Below are 20003 nucleotides of genomic sequence, written 5' to 3'. Positions count from 1 at the left end.
GCAACCCTTTTTTGCATCTCCTCTGTCCTAAGCGCATTCTCAGGTCAGGAGACCAAATCTGTAAACCACATTTCAAGTACATCTCAGCAGGGCCCCATGTATTGTGCTTATAGAAATTTTATCATTTGCCTTCTTAATTATTTACTACAACAGTAAGTTAACATTTAGAAATTAACATACAAAACATGCTTCAAACACAATACTTCAATCTCCCACAGTTTAAAACAAAACTGACTAACTTTTGTTATCTCATCTAGCAATTCCATATCATTAAAATCTCTCCATCTTATTTCATTTAGTATAGTCAATTTAACACTGAGCACCTTTATAGTTTACCACATTACTAAGCGATGTATTTTAAAGCATGTTCTAAATCATTTGCAGCATCTGTAAGAAGCACATCTCCAAACTGCAAGCAAACAAATGCTTTTCTAGCCCCTCCATAGATTTTGCAGCCTACACAGATGTGATCATACCTTTCATGTATTTGGAGCTGATACTATCTCAGGTTAGAATTGTTTGAATTCAATTCTGCATCTCTCCTTTTTTTGGCCTAACCTACTCAAAGTCACTCAACAATAACACCTCAGACATGGCTACTTCACACTGCACTCTTTCAAAAACATAGCTGGATGATGATGAAACAAGGACAAAATTTTCCAGCTTATGACGTTCCAGCTTCATAAAATAACCAAGAGTTTGATCCCCAAATGGCATAATTTTCTGCTGCTGCAGGACAGTTACTACATAATTAAAAAGTGTTCAGTTACATGATCCTCACGTTAGGCCCCAGCTATACCTACCTTGTCATCAGCTACAAGGAACAGTCCACGTCCTAAGCCTTCCCTGCTAATGCTTCCTCAACTCTTAACGGCTTTATTGGTGCTGCTTCATGCCCCTATGCTGAGCTCATCAGTTTCGCCCCCAACTTCCACCCTGCCCTTAAATTCACCTAGTCCATTTTTGACACCTACTTCCCCTTTCTCATCTCTTGGTCTCATCTCTGGAGACAAACCATCTACCAACATCTTTTATAAACTTACCAATTCCCATGTTTATCTTGACTATCCCTCATCCCACCCTGTCACTTCTAAAAATGCTATTCCCTTTCCTCAGTTCTTCAGCTCTGCTGCATCTGTTCCCACTATGAGGCTTTCCTTTCCAGGGTATCAGAGATGTCTTTTCTCTTCAAAGAATGGAGTTTGCCTTCCTCCACCATTGATGCTGCCCTCACCCACATCTCCATTTCCCAGACATCAGTGCTCACCCCATCTTCCTGCCACATTAATAGGGATAGATTTCCCCTTGTCCTCACCTACCACCTCATGAGCCTCCACATCCATCTCCGTAACTTCCACCATCTTCAAAGGGATCCTACCACCAAACACACCTTTACCAACCCCCTCCCCCCACCAACTCTCCACAGGGATTGGTCCCTCTGCGATTGCCTTGTCCATTTATCCCTCCCCACTAACCTCCCTCCTGGCACATATCCCTGCAAGCAAGAGAAATGCTACACCCGTCCCTTCACCTCTCCCTCACCTCCATTCAGAGCCCCAAACAGTCCTTCCAGGTGAGGCTTCACCTACAAATATGCTGGAGTCATCTATCATATCCGTTGGCTTCCAATGTGGCCTCCTCTACACTGGTGAGACCCAATGTAAGTGGGGGGGGTCAACTTTGTCGAGCATCTCCACTGCACCTGTCAAAGTGGAATTTCCTGGTGCCAACCATTTAATTCCTGTTCTCATTCCGGCATGTTAGTCCACGGCCTCAGGCTCTTCCTTCTACCACAATTGTGCCACTCTCAGGGGGAAAAAGAAAAACCTCATACTTTGTCTAGTAGCCTCCAACCAGATGAGCACAAACACCAATTGCTCTTTCCAGTAATTTTGTTTTGCTTTTTCCCCTTCCCACTTCCTCCATTCCCCACTCTGGCCTCTTACCCCTTCTCACCTGCCAATCACCTCCCCAGGTGCCCCTCCTTCTTCCCTTCCTCCCACGTTCCACTCTTCTCTATCAGAATTCTTCTTCTTCAGCCCCTTTACCTTTCCTACCCACTTCGCTTCACTGATACCTCAACTTTTTTTCTCCAGATTGCATTATTTCTTGAACTTTATTTTTTTCTGAATTGCTTTCATTCAAAGTGTCATATTCTGTTGTTTATATTGTTCATATTCCTCTGTTGTTCGCATTCCTCATTTCCATGAGGAGTTATGTAACAATTAGATGGAAATCTCCAAATGTTGCCATAACAACTTGCTTCAGCCACAGCTTGAAAGGGAGGTACCACTTCAGACTGCATCATAATTTTCATTTCTATACTATTCTGGCAAACCTTCTTTGTACCAATCCCCCATTTCTTAAAGTTTGATGTCAAAAGAAAAACCGTCCAGCTGATGCCCAAGTAGGCAAGAATATCAAATATGTTTTTATAAAGTTTCTGCTTGGTTTACACATTTTCCCTCAATTCTCTATTCCACTTCTGACAGAGCGTTTGGCAAGATTATTGTCAATGTCTATGGTCTCCACCTACACTTTTCATGTAATCCAAATGGTTCTAAACTGCTCAAAAAGGGAAGAGCAAGAAGACCGTCTCCTCTTTGTATAACAGTATTACTTGAGACCTTAATTCTTTAATTCCACCTTGACTAGTTCATCTCAAGTGTCACAAACTAGCCCTCCTCCACTTGACCATGTTCTTATTTGATGGTTCCCTGTGCTTTTAAGTGGCTACTCTTCAATATGAAAGCACACAGGTCAATTGTAAACCATTGTGTCCACCCAAATCAAGTTCATCATAACTCAGTGATCAGGTATGAAATTCCCTGCTTACAGCAATGAATCATTAGAGATGTAACTATTGCTTTTCTGGACCACAATTAAGTATTAACCATTTATGAATGAAGATGTGATACACCTTGGAGCAAATGACATGCACAAATTAAAATGCATTGTAAAATGCATATAAAAATGCACTGGTGAATTTTCCAAACTTAAACTCACATTTCACCAATGATAAGAAAAGTAAAAGGTTAAAATATGAAGAGAATTCACCTACCTGCTGGAGACCCTGACGGGAGGACTCAGTGGTTTTGATGATATCATCAATTGCCCACCATCTATCCAATAGGTACAGGGCCACAGCTTGAAAGAACAACAACAGAAAGTGAAATGAATGTTGGCTTCAGAACAACCTGCTCCATTTGTATATGAAGAGTTTTATGGAATGTGGTCAAAAGGGAAACAGGTAGATAACAAGCTTCAATTCATATACTGATCAGAAGTACTTCCTGTTAGAATGCATCTAGATTTATAAAAGGACTCCAAATCTGACATGCTTAATTGAAAAAAGTATTTAAGTTGTTTGCCAGGTAATTCACAAACACATAAGTAGACAAAGACAAAAGCAATTGACCGATGCAATACGCAGTGGTAAATAAGCAATTTTCAATATTAGTGTAAGCACAGGCTGCACAACATATACAGTAATCAAGTGTCTTATGTACTGGAAGTGCTTTCAGCAAAATACAACACTAACCTGTGAACTGACTTTCTGGAGCAAACAGGGCTAGAATCTTATGTATTGTCTCACCGCCATAGAGTGGAACAAAAGCAACAGAGGACAGACTAATAGGAATCTGCATTCAAGAAACATATCAAATTGGTTGTTAATACAATTAAATACAATCAAATTTTCTCACAAACCACTCCTAGTCAGATTAATCCAAGCATTGATTTCTTCTCAATGGCTTGCTCCAAAATTTGAGCCATCACTTAAATCATCTTCGCACATGCAATAAGGTCAGACATCCAAAATGGAGCAAAATACAAACAACCCATTGTCTAATAGAGACCTTCTTTTGCATTCCCCCTTCACCACTCTTCGCATATTAAAAAACCGTGCATCAAATTATTTCCATTCTGAAGGATGGTTAGCTTCTCCACATAGGTTGCCTGAAACTTCCAACAATTTTTATTTATGTTTTATATTTACAGCTTCTCACTGAGCAGACTGGTTCATAGAAAATATCCGTAACATTTGGGATAGCTAATTTCTTGCCAGGTGTGCTCAGGTTCACTCTCAATTCCTGAGGTTTACTGACACAAGAGGAGATCTGTAGTTAACAGCTGCAATAAAACAGCAAAAAGAGAGACACTCGAGTACTAGAAATGCGAAGCACCTGGAAGAGAAAGGTTTACAAGTTTGGGACTTAATTCCAATAACACAGGCAGATTAAGGAATTACCTTTTCAGTACAGTAATCTATACGACAATTAAGTGGCTTTTCTTTGTGTATTTGTAGACAACTAATCATCTACATTTAGAGCATTTACCCACATTCTGGTTCATACTTTTAAAATAAATGATGACCCCTAAATTACTGCAGGTAGAGGCTTATAGCTATAGTAACAAATACGTTTTCCTTTGAACACCACCAGCCATATTACCCATAACAATTGAGTAGCCAGCCACACAAAAATCATTTGCTTTCATCTCAACAGTCTTTTAGCAAACACAACAGATTCTGAAGATGCTGGGGACCTTGTCAACTCTTTAATCCTTTCCTTAGTTGCTACCTGACCTGCTGAGTTCCTCCAGCATTTTGAATGTGTTATTCTAGTCTCTTAGCAAACCCATCTTTCTAATACCTCATCCACTGACATAAACGATACAAGAAACAATCTTCATTGCTTTAGAATCCCTGCAGATGTCCAAAAGATGAAAGATTACCAAATTGAAATATTATCCAGTTATCATCCCATAAATGACATCTGATTTGCCAAAAAGTGCAATGTTACGATAGTCATGGGAAATTTCAACATGCAGATGGAGGTGCAGGTAATGTTGAGGAAACAGGTAGACTGCAGAAATCTTAGACAGATTAGGAGAGTGGGCAAGAGAGTGACAAATGTGGAAAATGCATGGTCATGTACTTTGGTATTATAAATAAATGCGTAACTATTTTCTAAAGGGAGAAAAATCCTAAAATCTGAGATGCGAAAGGACTTGCGCTGAACACCCTAAAGGTTAACTTGCAGGTAAAGCCAGTGGTATGGAAGGCAAATACAATGTTAAGAATCATTTCAAGAGGTCTAGAATACAAACACAGGGATGTGATGCTGAAGCTTTATGTGACATTGAAGAGGCCTCAGCTTGAAGACTGAGTACAGTTTTGGGCTCCTCATCTAAGATGTGCTGGCATTGGCGGATGATTCCAGGAATGAAAGGGTTATCATATGAGGAATGTTTGATGGCTCTGGGTCTGTAATCGCTGGAATTTAGAAGGATGAGGGGGAATCTCGTTGAAAGCTTTCGAATGTTGAAAGGCCTAGACAGAGTAGATGTGGAAAGGATCTTTCCCATAGTGGGAGAGTCTAGGGCAAGAGGGCACAGCCTCAGGATAGAGAGGCGTCCATTTAAGACAGAGATGCAGAGAAATTTCTTTAACCAAAGGGTGATGAATTTGTGGAATTTATTACTACAGGCAGCTGTGGAGGCCAGCTTGTCGGGGTACTTAAGGCAGAGTTCGATAGGTTCATGATCAGACACGGCATGAAAGGGAGAAGGCTGGGGAGGGGGGGGGGGGGGAAGAGAAAAAAAAAAATTAGCCATGATTGAATGGCATAGCAGACTCAATGGGCCAAATGGCCTATTTCTGCTCCCATGTCTTATGGTCTAAAATTTTTCAGCATTCTTTGCTTTTGTTCAAACCTCTAGATTTGATATGTTTCCTACCTTCCTTCTGTTGGGTAGTGTGAAATATTCCAGCTTGTCAGGGTCTCCATACAGCAAGCTGGTCATGTATTCTTCTGCAGAAATCTCAAGGTCTTCATGCTCCAGCTCAGCGAGTAAATCCACTGGGAATGCCATCCCTGCCGGACCAAAAGAAATAATAAAATCAGAGCAACACACGCAAAATGCTGATGGAACTCAGCAGGTCAGGCAGCATCTATAGGGAGAAGCGCTGTTGACGTCTCAGGCCGAGACCCTTCAACAGGAATCAGAGCTTTCTTTTTGTAGCATCTCCTCATACTTCAGCCATTTCCATCTCCGGACTGATTGTTAAATGTTTCCACAGTGGGAGATTCTTGCTAGTTGTGAGCTCAAATGACAATTTGCAATATTATCATCAATAAAGACTATTTATTGAAGAAATAAATGGGACTGAAAGACTGATTAGTTGTGTTGGGTTTTTGAATCCGACTGCAGAAGAGGTGGATGCGCAGGCTGTCAAAATTCCATAAATTCTAGAAAAGTTGTTGCAGAATGGAAGGCAAGAACTGTAACACCACTACTTACCAAAGGATAGAACAAGAGAAAACAGCTATCTGATGGCCCGCAGGCATCACTAGCAGGAATCTATTAAAGAGGTGATAACAGAGCATCTAGAAAACTATTATAAGTTTAAGCAGAGTCAACATGGATTTATGAAAGGAAAATCCCCTTTGACAAATAATGTTGGACTTTTTAAAAACAGCTTGCAATTATCAAATAGTTAAAGTCAAACAAATTGATCTAGTATAATCAATCTTTTAAGAAAATCCTTGAGCCGCACAGGAGATAAAACAGAACTAGGACTCAGAATTGTGTTTAATATTACTTTGCATTTGTTGTTTGCAGCAGCAATACATCACATTACATAATAATAGAAATATATAAAATACAATAAGTAAGATATTAAATTGTATCAGTGGTGCAAAGAAATGAGGTAGTGTTGTCTATTCAGGAATCTGATGGCATAGAGGAATATTCCTGAAATGTTGCGTGTGTGTCTTTAGGTTCCTTGATGGAAAGGGGGCATGTCCTGGAGTGCACAGTTTTGGGGGTGGTACATAACTACTCCTGGATATGAGTCAATGGAAGGAAAACTGAGCTGGAATAAGCAAGCAAGAGAAAATCTGGAAATCAAAGTAACACACACTAAATGCTGGAGGAACTCAGCAGGCCAGGCACCGTCTATTTAAAAGAGTAAATAGTCAACCTTTTGGCCCGAGATCCTTCATCAGGAGGGGAATAAGCAAGAAATGTTCAGGTTGAACGGTTCGCACAGAGGGGTGTACCTATTCTGGGGTCCCCAAGTGACATAACGTGTACCCGTGATGAGTTAGAGGAGTTTAGTATCGTCCCCGTGCAAGATATTCAAGCCTGTTGTTATTACAAAAGTAAGTGGCAGTGTGACTTTATGAGGAGGTTGCAGAGCTGCATCATGGGATACTGACAGACTGGGTGAACAACCCAGGATAAAACAGATGGAGGTGCAACGCAGGAGAAATCAGAGTGAAGTTGATGGGCATTGAGGGAGAATAGGGCAGAGGGAGAATGGGAGCAATAAGAATACTCAGAAGACCTAGTACAAGCTCTGCGTCAAGAGTGATGAGAAAATACAGAAAATAAGACTTCATTGAAATGTACTTTTTTTTAAAAAAATGGGGCTCAGGTGGGGTAGTTGCAGGGGTGATAGTCCCTTCTGGGGAACTATCTCAAAATAAAGGGTCAGCTAGTCAGGACTGAGATGAGAATAAATTCCATCATGTAAAGGCAACGGATCCTTGGGATTCGTCACCTAAGATTGTGGCTCAAATCACTGATGTTCTGGACACATTAACAGATTTTTGATGTGAAGTGCAAAAGGTGCAGATAAGCAGAGCAAAGGTAAAATAGCTACCATACGTTGTGCAATGACAGAGCAGGCACGGAGGGCCAAGTGGTATCTCCTGCTTCCATTTCTTATGTCATTATTTTTATCAGCGTAATAGCTACGTTTTACAGAACACTTCACTGACTCTTAAGGATGTCAGGATCTTCAGTGGGAGAAGAAAGGGAATTGATGTAAAGTGTTATATTAACGCAATACTATTTCTACTGTCCTTGCAAAATGTCAAACAGCAGAGCAGAAAACACCAGAAAGACTCAAGAGGTCAGCAGCATCCCTGTAAATGAAAACAAAGTTAATGCTTCAGGCAAGGACTCTTCAGTTAAATAAAATAGGATGGTAAATGTATCATTCATTCTTTGGGGCTTCTTGTTTAGTGGATGTCAGTGAAGAGTAAGTATTACAGGTTGTATACATTCTCTGATATTAAATTGAACCAGTTGAATAGGGGGAAGAACAAATAGCTAGCATATTAAGGAGCAATGTACGAGATTAAATGCATTAAGATCCCAATTCATATCAAGACATCTCCCCCAGAGAGAAGCAGTGTCCAAATGCAACACATCCTTAACTCAGAATGAAGTGCTAGAATTTGTCCTTCAGTTCAAGCTATATATCTAACCCAAAATTCCTGGTCCAGTCAGTTATTACCCCTCAACCATCAGGCTCTTGAAACAAAGGGGATAACTTCACTTGGCCCATCATTGAGATGATCCCACAACCTATGAACCTACTTTCATCTCATGCTCTTCATATCTGTTGCCTATTTATCTATTATTATAATATCTTTCTTTTTGTATTTGCAGAGTTAGTTGTCTTTTGAACACTGGTTGAACACCCAAGCTGATGCGGCCATTCATTTTGTCTATTACAGTTTATTATGAATTTATTGACCATGCCCGCAGAAAAATGAACCTCATGGTTGTATATAGCGACAAACATGCACTTTGATAATAAATTTACTTTGAGCTTTGATATGAACACAGCATTGTATTTTGACTTAATCTGTATAATTAAAGATTGATCACAGACTCCATAAATAGAATTCAACAATTACAATTGGTGATAGAAAATGTACTTACCTACAAAAAAAATAAGATTTAGTTTAATGAAATAAAAGGCTCAAAAGGTTCACATAGACACAGTGAGGACGTGCTATTCTACGCCCTCATTTCGGCAAGTCTGATCACCTAGCTATACTTCTACTCCCTGAGTATAGGCAGACACTGAAGACTGCAGCACCAGCAGTGAGGACCAAAAAGGTTTGGACAAGGAAAGCACAGGAGCGCCTACAGGACTGTTTTGAATCAGTGGACTGGACTGCATTCAGGAATTCATCTTCGAACCTGGATGAATATGCTGCAGTTGTCACCGACTTCATTAAAACCTGTGTGGATAAGCGTGTGCTTACGAGGACTTATTGCACATTCCCAAACCAAAAGCCGTGGATAAACCAGGAGGTATGTCCTCTGCTGAAGGCTAGATCTGTGGCATTCAAGTCTGGTGATTCAGGCCTGTACCAGAAAACCAGGTATGATCTGCGGAGGCTATTTCAAGGGTGAAGAGACCATTTCAAACGAGGTTGGAGGCAACATCAGATGCATGACAATTCTCACATGGCTTGCAAGACATTACTTCCTACAAAGTGAAACCCAATAGTATGAAAGGCAGTGATGCTTCCACCTCCAGAAGAACTCAACGCCTTCTATGCATGCTTTGAAAGGAAGAATATAACTACAGCTGTGAAGACCCTGTCAGCTCTGTCTCAGAGGCCAAAGTTAGACTGTCTAAAGAGAGTGAACCCTCGCAAGGCAGAAGGTCCCAATGGAGTTCCTGGTAAGGCTCTAAAAATCTGTGCCAACCAACTGGTGGGAGTATTCAAGAACATTTTCAACCTCTCACTGCTATGGGCAGAAGCTCCCACTTGCTTCAAAAAGGGAACAATTATACCAGTGCCTAAGAAGAATAATGTGAGCTGCTTAATGACTATCGCCCGGTAGCACTCACATCTACATTGATGAAATGCTTTGAGAGGTTGGTCATGACTAGACTGAACTCCTGCCTCAGCAAGGACCTGGACCCATTGCAATTTGCCTATCGTCACAATAGGTCAACGTCAGATGCAATCTCAATGGCTCTTCACATGGCCTTAGACCACCTGAACAATACAAACATCTATGTCAGGATGTTGTTCATTGACTATATATAGCTCAGCATTTAACACCATCATTCCCATAATCCTGATTGAGAAGTTGCAGAACCTGATCCTCTGTATCTCCCTCTGCAATTGGATCCTTGACTTCCTAACTGGAAGACCACAATCTGTGTGGATTAGTGATAACATCTCCTCCTCACTGACGATCAACACTGGTGCACCTCAGGGGTGTGTGCTTAGCCCACTGCTCTACTCTCTAAATACCCATGACTGTGTGACTGGGCATAGCTCAAATACCATCTATAAACTTGCTGATGATACAACCTTGTTGATAGGATCTCAGATGGAGACGAGAGGCATAAAGGAGCAAGATATGCCAACTAGTGGAGTGGTGTCGCAGCAACAATCTTACACTTAATGTCACTATAATGAAAGAGCTGATTGTGGACTTCAGGAAGGGTAAGGCGAAGGAAGACATACCAATCCTCACAGAGGGATGAGAAGTGGAGAGAGTGAGCAGCTTCAAGTTCCTGGATGTCAAGATCTCCGAGGACCTAACCTGGTCCCAAAATATCAATGCAGTTATAAAGAAAGCAAGACAGGGACTTGGAGTTTGAAGAGATTTGGTATATCAACAAATACTTTCAAAAACCTTAATAGATGTACGGTGGAGAGCATTCTGACAGGCTGCATCACTGTCTGGTTGCCATCAACAGGCAGTGAGAAAAGAAACAATTTAGCCCAAAACAATTTCAATGAATTTTTTGGAAAAAAAAAGTGAAACCACCCGTACAGCCATCCCTTGACATTGTTCACTCTCATAACAGCATTGATGTGATTCTTCAACAGATGCACCATGGAGAACATTCTGACAGGCTGCATCACTGTCTGGTATGAGAGGGGCTACTGCACAGGATCAGAGGGTTGTAAATTTTGTCAGCTCCATCTCCGGTACTAGCCAACAACGTACCCAGGACTTCTTCAATGAGCCAGGTCTCAGAAGGCAGTGTCCATTACTAAGGACCTCCAGCACCCAGGGCATGCCTTTTTCTCACTGTAGGAGGTACAGAAGTCTGAAGGCACACACTCAGCGATTCAGGAACAGCTTCTTCCCCTCTGCCATCCAATTCGTAAATGGACATTGAACCCGTGAACATTACCTACTTCACTTTTTTTTAAATATATATTGTTTTTTGCACAATTTTTAATCTATTCAATATAAGTACATTATAATTCATTTACTTTTTTTCCTTCTTCTATATTATATATTGCATTGAACTGTTGATGCTACGTTAACAAATTTCATGACACAAGCCAGTGATAATAAACCTGATTCTGATTTTGATCTAGATGTGTTATGTACCATTTTAAAATCTTTCAACATCCACAGGGTATAGTACACAACACTCCACAGAACCACGTCCCAGAAATTAGATTCAACTTTATTGTCATTGTGCCGAGTACAGATACAAAGCCAATGAAATGCAGTTAGCATCTAACCAGAAGTGCAATAATGTTATTTACAAAATAACTGCAAATAAAAAGTGCTACAGCATACAGATATAAAAGTACTGAGACAGTACAATAGGGGTGCAAAACTCCTTAGCGCTGTGATGTGAGGTTCAGCAGGGTCACAGCCTCAGGGAAGAAGCTCTTCCTGTGCCTGCTGGTGTGGGAGTAGAGGCTCCTGAAGCACCTACCGGATGGGAGGAGAGTAAAATGTCCATGTTTAGGGTGAGATGCATCCTTAATAATGCTTTTCACCCTGCCCAGGCAGCATTTATGATAAATGTTCCCAATGGTGGGCAACTGGGTGCCGATAATCCACTGGGCAGTTTTCACCACCCGCTGGTTAGTCTTTAGGGGAAAGTATTCAGCAATTTCATTATACATCCGAAGAATGTTATATAATCCAGCTGCACCAGAAAAAAATATGGAATTTTGATATATAGGTTAGCTTGCATTTTCAAGAACTTGACAGAAGCATAAAAAAAAAGACTGGGTAAAGAAGATGGACATTTCGTACCATCTCAGCAATTGCTGGAAATGACACATACATAAGTTTGTAATCTCTCTCTCCCTTACCCTGGCTGGAATCTAATCATTGAAGGTTAGAGAGTCTACATCTCCATGGAAACCCGGACTATGTTAGTTCCCTGCTGATTGAAAGCACTGACCACAAACCTCAGCTTGGTTCAATCTTAAAAGACAAGAAAGTCTGCAGATCCTGGAAATGCTGGAATTTGATGGTTCAATCTTGAAATTCTTGGTTTTTCTATCAGTAAGTCTTCAAGCTTCCTGCTTGTACCCTAACATAACCTATCAAGGCAAATAGGAATCTCGTACAGGCCACCCCCGAGTTACAAATACCCAGCTTATGGACACCTGTACATATGAATAAACTCCCATAATATTATTAAATTAAAAAGACAGCATACATTCTTACAGACAACAGACTGGTTTCCTCTTCACTTTTAGCAAATGCTCCTACCTATTTTGAGCTTTTGCTGCCATTCGTTACAATACTGTAGAGGTGTGGTTACTACCATATTTTCTGATTTATCAAACAAAATCAACTTAATATCTGTAAAGAAAAATGCAACCTATTTATTGCTCAGGGATAACCTGCATTGAGGAAATGCTGCACTGTTGACCAAAAATGTATATTGCTTCATGTGAAAGGCATGTAAGTTCTCTCTGTCCATTTAGGTAGACACAGAAGATTCCACAACACTGAAAGATCGTAAGATATAGGAGCAGAATCCAGTCTGCTCTGCCATTCAATCATGGGCTGATCTAATTCTTTCAGTCATCCCCACTCCCCTGCCTTCTCCCCAAACCCTCTGAGGCCCTGACTAATCAAGAACCCCTCTTTATCTGCCTCAAGTTCACTCAATTACTTGGCCTCCACAGCCGCTCGTGGCAACAAATTCCACAGATCTACCACCCTCTGACTGAAGTAATTTTAAAATAACTTAGTGATAGAAAAGTTGAACATATCGTTTAAGTTAACATATACAAAAAAACTTCTCATTCATATCATTGTTATCTGAAAGACAGTAGGCTCAAAGTTACACTAACCATGTTTCAACAGTAAACAGCAAACTGAAACGCCGGGGAATGAAACGTCCTCTACCCAGCATCTTGTTAGAAACTGTAGTCGCTGGAGAACAACACTGAGGACCCAAAGGCAAAACTGCTGTATCAGAGGGAAATGAGGAGTTGCTGGGTTCTGTGTTTCTGACAGACATGGCTCACTCCAGACATGCTTGATACATTTATAAAACCCAAGGGCCTCCTGATACACTGAATGGACCAGACCGCTGATTCGGAGAAGGTAAAAGGTTGGGGGGGGGGGGGGGGAGTTCTGTGTTTCATGATAAACTCTTTGTGGTGCTCGGATGCAGCAGTCTTGTTACGCTCTTGTTCCACCGACCTGAAACATCTGATCATTAAGAGCCAACCATTCCTCTTAGCAAGAGAGTTCTCCTGCTCCTGAGCGCGGTTTACAGACCGCCAAAGGCAGATGTTAAGCAAACACTCAATGTGCTGTGATTAGCTAACAAGAAAGAGGTAACCCAACACCTTTCAAATTGTTGTCGGGAACTTCAATCAGGCTGTTTGAAAAAATATCTGCACAGTTATCATCAGCCTATCACCTGCACCACCAGGGGTCCCAACACACTCAACCACTGTTACACAACAATTAGGAATGCCTACTCACCCATGACTACACCACACTTTGGGAAATCTAATTACTTAGCTGTCCTTCTCCTACCTTCACAGAGACAGGGAGAAGGACAACAAAGAGGTAGTCGCGGGAGGCAGAGGAGTGGCTACTGGGTTGTTTTGAGTTTGTGGATTGGGCTGTGTCCAAGAACTCAAAGCATCTGACTAAATACACCATGGTTGCCAAGGTCTTTATTAAAACTTTTGCTCAAAACTGGAACATCTGGACAGTAAAGATGCATACATCAGGATGTTCTTCATTAACTACAGCTCAGCATGCAATACTGTCACCCACTCAATAATCAATAAGCTTACAGGACTCAATACCTCCTTGTGCAATTGGATACTCGATTTCCTCACTTACAGACTTCAGTCAGTTAGGATTGGCAACAACATCTCCTCCACAATGTCCATCAGCACAGGAGCACCACAGGGCTGTGTGTTTAGCCCCCTGCTCTACTCGCTTTCAACCTAGGACTGGGAGGCTAAGCACAGCTTCAATGCCTTATTTAAGTTTGCTAACACCACAGTCAGCTGATTCAAAGGTGGTGACAAATCAGCATATAGGAGAGATATTGAAAATCTGGCTGAGTGGTGCCATAACAACAACCTCTCACTCAATATTAGCAAAATGAAGGAGATGATTATTGACTTCAGGAGGAGGTCCAAGAGCCAGTCCTCACTGGGAGAAAGTCAGAGGTAGAAAGGGTCAGCAACGTTATCATTTCAGAGCATCTGTCCTGGGCGGACATATAAGGGGCCATTATAAAGAAAGCATGGCAATGCCTCAACTTTCTAAGAAGTTTGAAAAGATTTGGCATGACATCTAAAACTTTGAAAAACTTGTACGGATGTGTGGTGGAGCGTATATTGACTGATTGCATTATGGCCTGGTATGGATATACCAATGGCCCTTGAATGGGAAATTCTACCAAAAGTAGTGGAAACTGCCCAGTCTATCATGGGTAAAGCCCTCCCTACTACTGAGCACATCTACATGGAGTGCTGTCGTAGGAAAGCAGCGTCCATCATCAAGATCCTTCACTATCCAGGCTGTGCTCTCTTCTTGCTGCTGCTATCAGAAAGAGGGTACAGGAGTCTCAGGACCCGCACCAACAGTGTCTGGAAACAGAGTGGATAACTTCACTCGCCCCATCACTGAACTGTTCCCAAAACCTATGAACTCACTTTCGAAGACTCTTCATCTCATGTTCTCGATATTTATTGCTCATTTATTTATTATTTTTTCTTATTTGCATAGTTTGTTGTCTTTTGTACATTGGCTGTTTGTCTGTGCTGTTGGGTGTAGTTTTTTATTGATCCTATTGTGTTTCTTATATCTACTGTGATTGACTGCAAGTAAATGAATCCCAGGGTTGTATATGGTGACATATATGTACATGGATAATCAATTTACTATGAACTTTGTATTATGAATTCCTCAGCCTTTCTTCAAACTGTATCGAGTCATCTTACTGCCACCCAAGGTAGTAGGCATCTCTACACACACAGCAAAGGAAAAGGCCCTTCAGCCCACAATATCAGTGCTGACCATAATGCCAATCCAAATCTATCCTGTTTATGCCTCTCATAATTTTGCTTACTTCTATCACATCATCCACTTAGCTTCTGATGCTCTGGAGAAAATAATTCTTATAGCTAATACTCTGTAATCCAAGCAATTCTCGCCATCCGGGACATGCCCTCGTCTTGCTACCATCAGGGAGAAGGTACATGAACATTATTTTTTGCACACTGTGTTTTGTAATTTATAAGTTTTTGTCTTTCTTCTGTAAGAATCAAAGTTTTGAAGTACATTTTCTACCAAGGAATGTATAAATTATACAAACTTGTTATTTGTTTGCTTACAGGTAGCCACAAAGCAAGAAACCCGAAGGAACCCAATTGAAGAAAAACAAATAAAAGACCGACACTTGATGGGCAAGAGAAAGGGGGGAGAAAACAGAAATCATGCAAACAATTGAAGCGAACAACAACATTCTAAAACCAAATTGAATCTTTAGATCCAAACCCCGAAGCAGCCCAGAGTTGGCCGAAAGCCTTGCTTCTCAGTTCATATTAGCGGGCATGGAGTACAGCAAAAGGGGCCATTGCCTCAGCACCATGGAAAGAGGAGTGAACATCAGAGATTGAGTGAAACTGGCTCTCACCTCAGATCCCAACATCTTGTCATTTTAGTCTATCTGGTCCAGCATTTAGATTGACTAAGCTACAGAACAGCAAAAGGCTCTGGAATCCTGGAGAGAGAAGTGAACCTTGTGGAGAGCGAGCGGAACTGGCTCTCATCTCCAATCTGGGATGGTATTTAAATTGTACGAACAGCAGACTGTTCTAGGACCTACTGCGAAGGACTTGGGCCCAAGGCCACACCACCCAGTGACTTGCTCCAGGTCCAGATTTTGCTGCCCAGCCTGAAGCTACTCTAATTCTTCAAATCTAACCTTGCTCCCAGGCCAGTTGTACAGGCATCAAATCTCCTCTGAGCACCCAAGGCGATCCAACCCGGCCAGTTGTACGGGCGTTGGAACTACACTGCTCAGACTACTCCTTGTTGATTGGCTCACTCTATTTGCATCGCTTCTGCAACACACCACCCCTGCTCATCCCCCGAACCTGCCTCACCATTACTTGCCCCTCATCATTTGTGGCAATAGTTTAACATAATTTACCTCAGAGAAGGTGTTTTTTGTGATGTTTTTGGTCAAATTTCTTAAAGTTTTAACCAGCCCCCCCCACAAAATCGGGGTCATGTGCAGCCATGGGAGCAGGTGATAGATGGGCGTATGAGCAGCTGGTGCATATCACAAGTCCTGGTTATGTGACCACTGACCCAAGGTAGACAATCTCTATGAAGTATTGATAATGGCTGGGGTCACCTGTCTTGTCAGGACGCTGTCCTGAAGAAGGCAATGGCAAACCTCTTCTGTAGAAAAATTTGCCAAGAACAATCATGGCCATGAGACTAAGACTGCCCATGTCATGTGGCATGGCACATGATAATGATGGCAACGACAACTTATAATGTGAGGGTTCATGTCTCACCCGAAAGGCTTAGAACTCCAGCACTTTGCAATCCATCCACTCAAAAGTAAAAACTCACACCACTTACGGGGAAGGAGAAAGCTGAGAAAATAATAATCTTGTTTTAAGCCTCAGAAGGTGGAAGGGAGGGTCAGTAAATTTGCCAATGACACAAAGGTGTGGAGTCGTGGATAGTGTAAAAGGTTGTCATAGGTTACAACAGGATATTTACAGGACACAGAACTGGGCTGAGAAGTGACAGATGTAGTTCATCCTGGAAGGTGTGAAGTGACTCACTTTGGAAGGGCGAATTTGAAGGCAGAATACAGGATTAATGTCAGGATTCTTCATAGCATGGTGGAACAGAGTGATGTTGGGGTCCATGCCCACGGATCTGTCAAATTTGCTGCACAAGATGAAAGGGTTGTTAAGAAGGTATATGGTGTGTTAACCTTCATTAGTTGATGGATGGAGTTGAAGAGCTGGAAGGTATTATTGCAACCCTATAAAGCCCTGGTTAGGCCACGCATCCTTTCTGGTAAGATTGCGGCATACTCCGGCACAGCAGCCACTCTGGGTCCAATCAAGGGTACACTTGTTCATGTTGTAAGTCTTTTTATTTTTACCAACGCAAGTCACTGCTGGATTCTAATAACATCAAGTACAGCAGGACTATCCATCAGCGAGTTGCTCGACAGTGATGGAGCTGAGAACTTGCGCACAGTTGCTATGTTGTTGCCTGGACGTGTTGTGTACCATTGGACAGCACACGGTCAAAAAAGTGAATGTCTGGAACATTCTTGTTGTGATGGCAAGACCCTGCTGGATATTGGTAAAGTAGAATACTGCAAGTCCATTTCATTGGATAGACCAACAGTGGGAGAACTGCATTGCCTCAGTTGTGGCAAGGGCTAGGCTAAGGCCATGGTGTTGCCTGTTCTGGTCACCAGGGGAGTGAACATAGAAGAGTACAGCACATTACAGGCCCTTCAGCCCACAATGTTGTGCCAAACCTCAAAACCTGTGTCACATATAACCCCCCACCTTAAATTCCTCCATATACCTGTCTAGTAGTCTCTTAAACTTCACTAGTGTATCTGCCTCTACCACTGACTCAGGCAGTGTACTGCAAGCACCAACCATTCTCTTGAGTAAAAAACCTTCCTCTAATATCACCATTGAACTTCCCTCCCCTTACCTTAAAGCCATGTCCTCTTGTACTGAGCAGTGGTGCCCTGGGGAAGAGGCACTGACTGTCCACTCTATCTATTCCTCTTAATATCTTGTACACCTCTATCATGTCTCCTCTCATCCTCCTTCTCTCCAAAGAGTAAAGCCCCAGCTCCCTTAATCTCTGATCATAATCCATACTCTCTAAACCAGGCAGCATCCTGGTAAATCTCCTCTTTCCAATGCTTCCACATCCTTCCTATAGTGAGGCGACCAGAACTGGACTCAGTACTCCAAGTGTGACCTAAGCAGAGTTTTATAGAACTGCATCATTACATCGATACTCTTAAACTCTATCCCTTGACTTATGAAAGCTAACATCCCATAAACTTTCTTAACTACCCTATCTACCTGTGAGGCAACTTTCAGGGATCTGTGGACATGTACCCCCAGATCCCTCTGCTCCTCCACACTACCAAGTATCCTGCCATTTACTTTGTACTCTGCCTTGGAGTTTGTCCTTCCAAAGTGTACCACCTCACACTTCTCCGGGATGAACTCCACCTGTCACTTCTCAGCCCATTTCTGCATCCTATCGATGTCTCCCTGCAATCTTCAACAATCCTCTACACTATCTAAACACCACCACCTTTGTGGCATCTGCAAACTTGCCAACCCACCCTTCTACCCCCACATCCAGGTCGTTAATAAAAATCACGAAAAGTAGAGGTCCCAGAACAGATCCTTTGTGGGACACCACTAGTCACAACTCTCCAATCTGATGTACTCCCTTCACCACGACCCTCTGTTTTCTGCAGGCAAGCCAGTTCTGAATCCACCTGGCCAAATTCCCCTGGATCCCATGCCTTCTGGCTTTCTGAATAAGCCTACCATGTGGAACCTTGTCAAATGCCTTACTAAAATCCAAGTACATCACATCCACTGCACTACCCTCATCTATATGCCTGGTGACCTCCTCAAAGAACTCTATCAGGCTTGTTAGACACAATCTGCCTGAGTGAACCTGATCGGACCATGATTCTCTAAATGCCCATAGATTCTATCTCTAAGAATCTTTTCCTTTTTTTTATATTGAACTTCATCAAACATTTCCATAAGATGTATTTCAGACATTATACATATATATCATATAATCACATATATCACAAAATCTCCACAAAGTATTTATCTGGGGTATACACTTATAGAAAAGAGTGGAAAGAAAAAAACAAGCAAAAGGAAAGAATTATGTACAAGTAGGGAGTGATCTTTTTTTACAACAGGTTCATTGATTTGTGAGAATAAAATCAGGCCTATCAGGCATTATGTAGTTAAACCATTTTTCCCAGTATGAATCAAATTGTTCCAGCTTATGATTAACAGATGCTGTTATCTTCTCCATCTTGTAAATGTCCATTGTAATTTCCATCCATGTTTTTAAAGTTGGGCTCTCCTGTGATAACCATTTCCTAGTAAGAGTCTTTTGACCAGCCACCAACAGTATATTCATTAAATATTTATTTCTTTTCAACCATTCTTGAGGTATATATCCAAAATATATGGTCTTACTCTCTAAGGGTATTTCATATTTAAAGATGTCTTGTAGGGCATTGTGTATCCCCCTCCAATAGTTTTTGATAACAGGGCAGTCCCAAAAAATATGACTTGCATATTGATTTCCACAATTTCTCCAGCAAACAGGGAGGTTACTATCATAATGAGATTTCTGAGAGGGTGTAATGAAATATCAAGTTTTTCCATCCAAACTCCCTCCATTTCTGTGAATTGGTACACTTCCATTGATACCTCCATATTGTTTGTTGTCCATTCTTTCTCAAATATAATTATTCCTCCTTCCTTCTCTCATTTTGTTTTAATGGAAGAAGTCGAATGTGTTTTAAGATTTGACAATCCCTTATACATGCTAGAAATGATTCTACTACCATTATCCGAATTATATACTTTTCTAAAGAGCTCTATCAAGCATGTATTTGCCTTGGTTACATTTTTAAGCATCTTATTAACATATTGTAGCATCTGTAAATACCGATAAAAATCACGTTTTTCTAATAAGTGTTTCTCTTTAAGCATTTCAAAACTGAACAGTGTTCCTTCTTTCATTATGTTGCAAAGAACTGTTATTCCTTTAGCTGTCCAGTCCTTAAATCTAGCATCCAATTTATTTGGTGTAAAATCAGAGTCATATGCACACCATTTAAGAATTGCAATATCTCCCTCTAGATTATATTC

General features: G+C 41.4%; 1 protein-coding gene across 2 annotated transcripts in view; it reads right to left on the bottom strand.

Annotated features, from left to right (window-relative positions):
* The window catches only part of fam169ab (family with sequence similarity 169 member Ab), a 102136-nt gene that overhangs the window by 32088 nt on the left and 50045 nt on the right, over positions 1-20003 (bottom strand). For both annotated transcript variants that reach the window (XM_059974542.1, XM_059974543.1), the window contains exons 2-4: positions 5740-5876; positions 3542-3641; positions 3062-3147 (exon numbers count right to left, since the gene is read on the bottom strand). In XM_059974542.1, coding sequence (XP_059830525.1) covers positions 3062-3147; positions 3542-3641; positions 5740-5874 — 321 coding nt within the window. In that variant the 5' untranslated portion in view covers positions 5875-5876. The remainder of the gene's footprint in view (positions 1-3061; positions 3148-3541; positions 3642-5739; positions 5877-20003) is intronic.

This window comes from Hypanus sabinus, chromosome 7 (genome assembly GCF_030144855.1).
Source record: "Hypanus sabinus isolate sHypSab1 chromosome 7, sHypSab1.hap1, whole genome shotgun sequence".
Lineage (NCBI taxonomy): Eukaryota > Metazoa > Chordata > Chondrichthyes > Myliobatiformes > Dasyatidae > Hypanus > Hypanus sabinus.
This window is presented reverse-complemented; position numbering and strand designations above follow the sequence as displayed.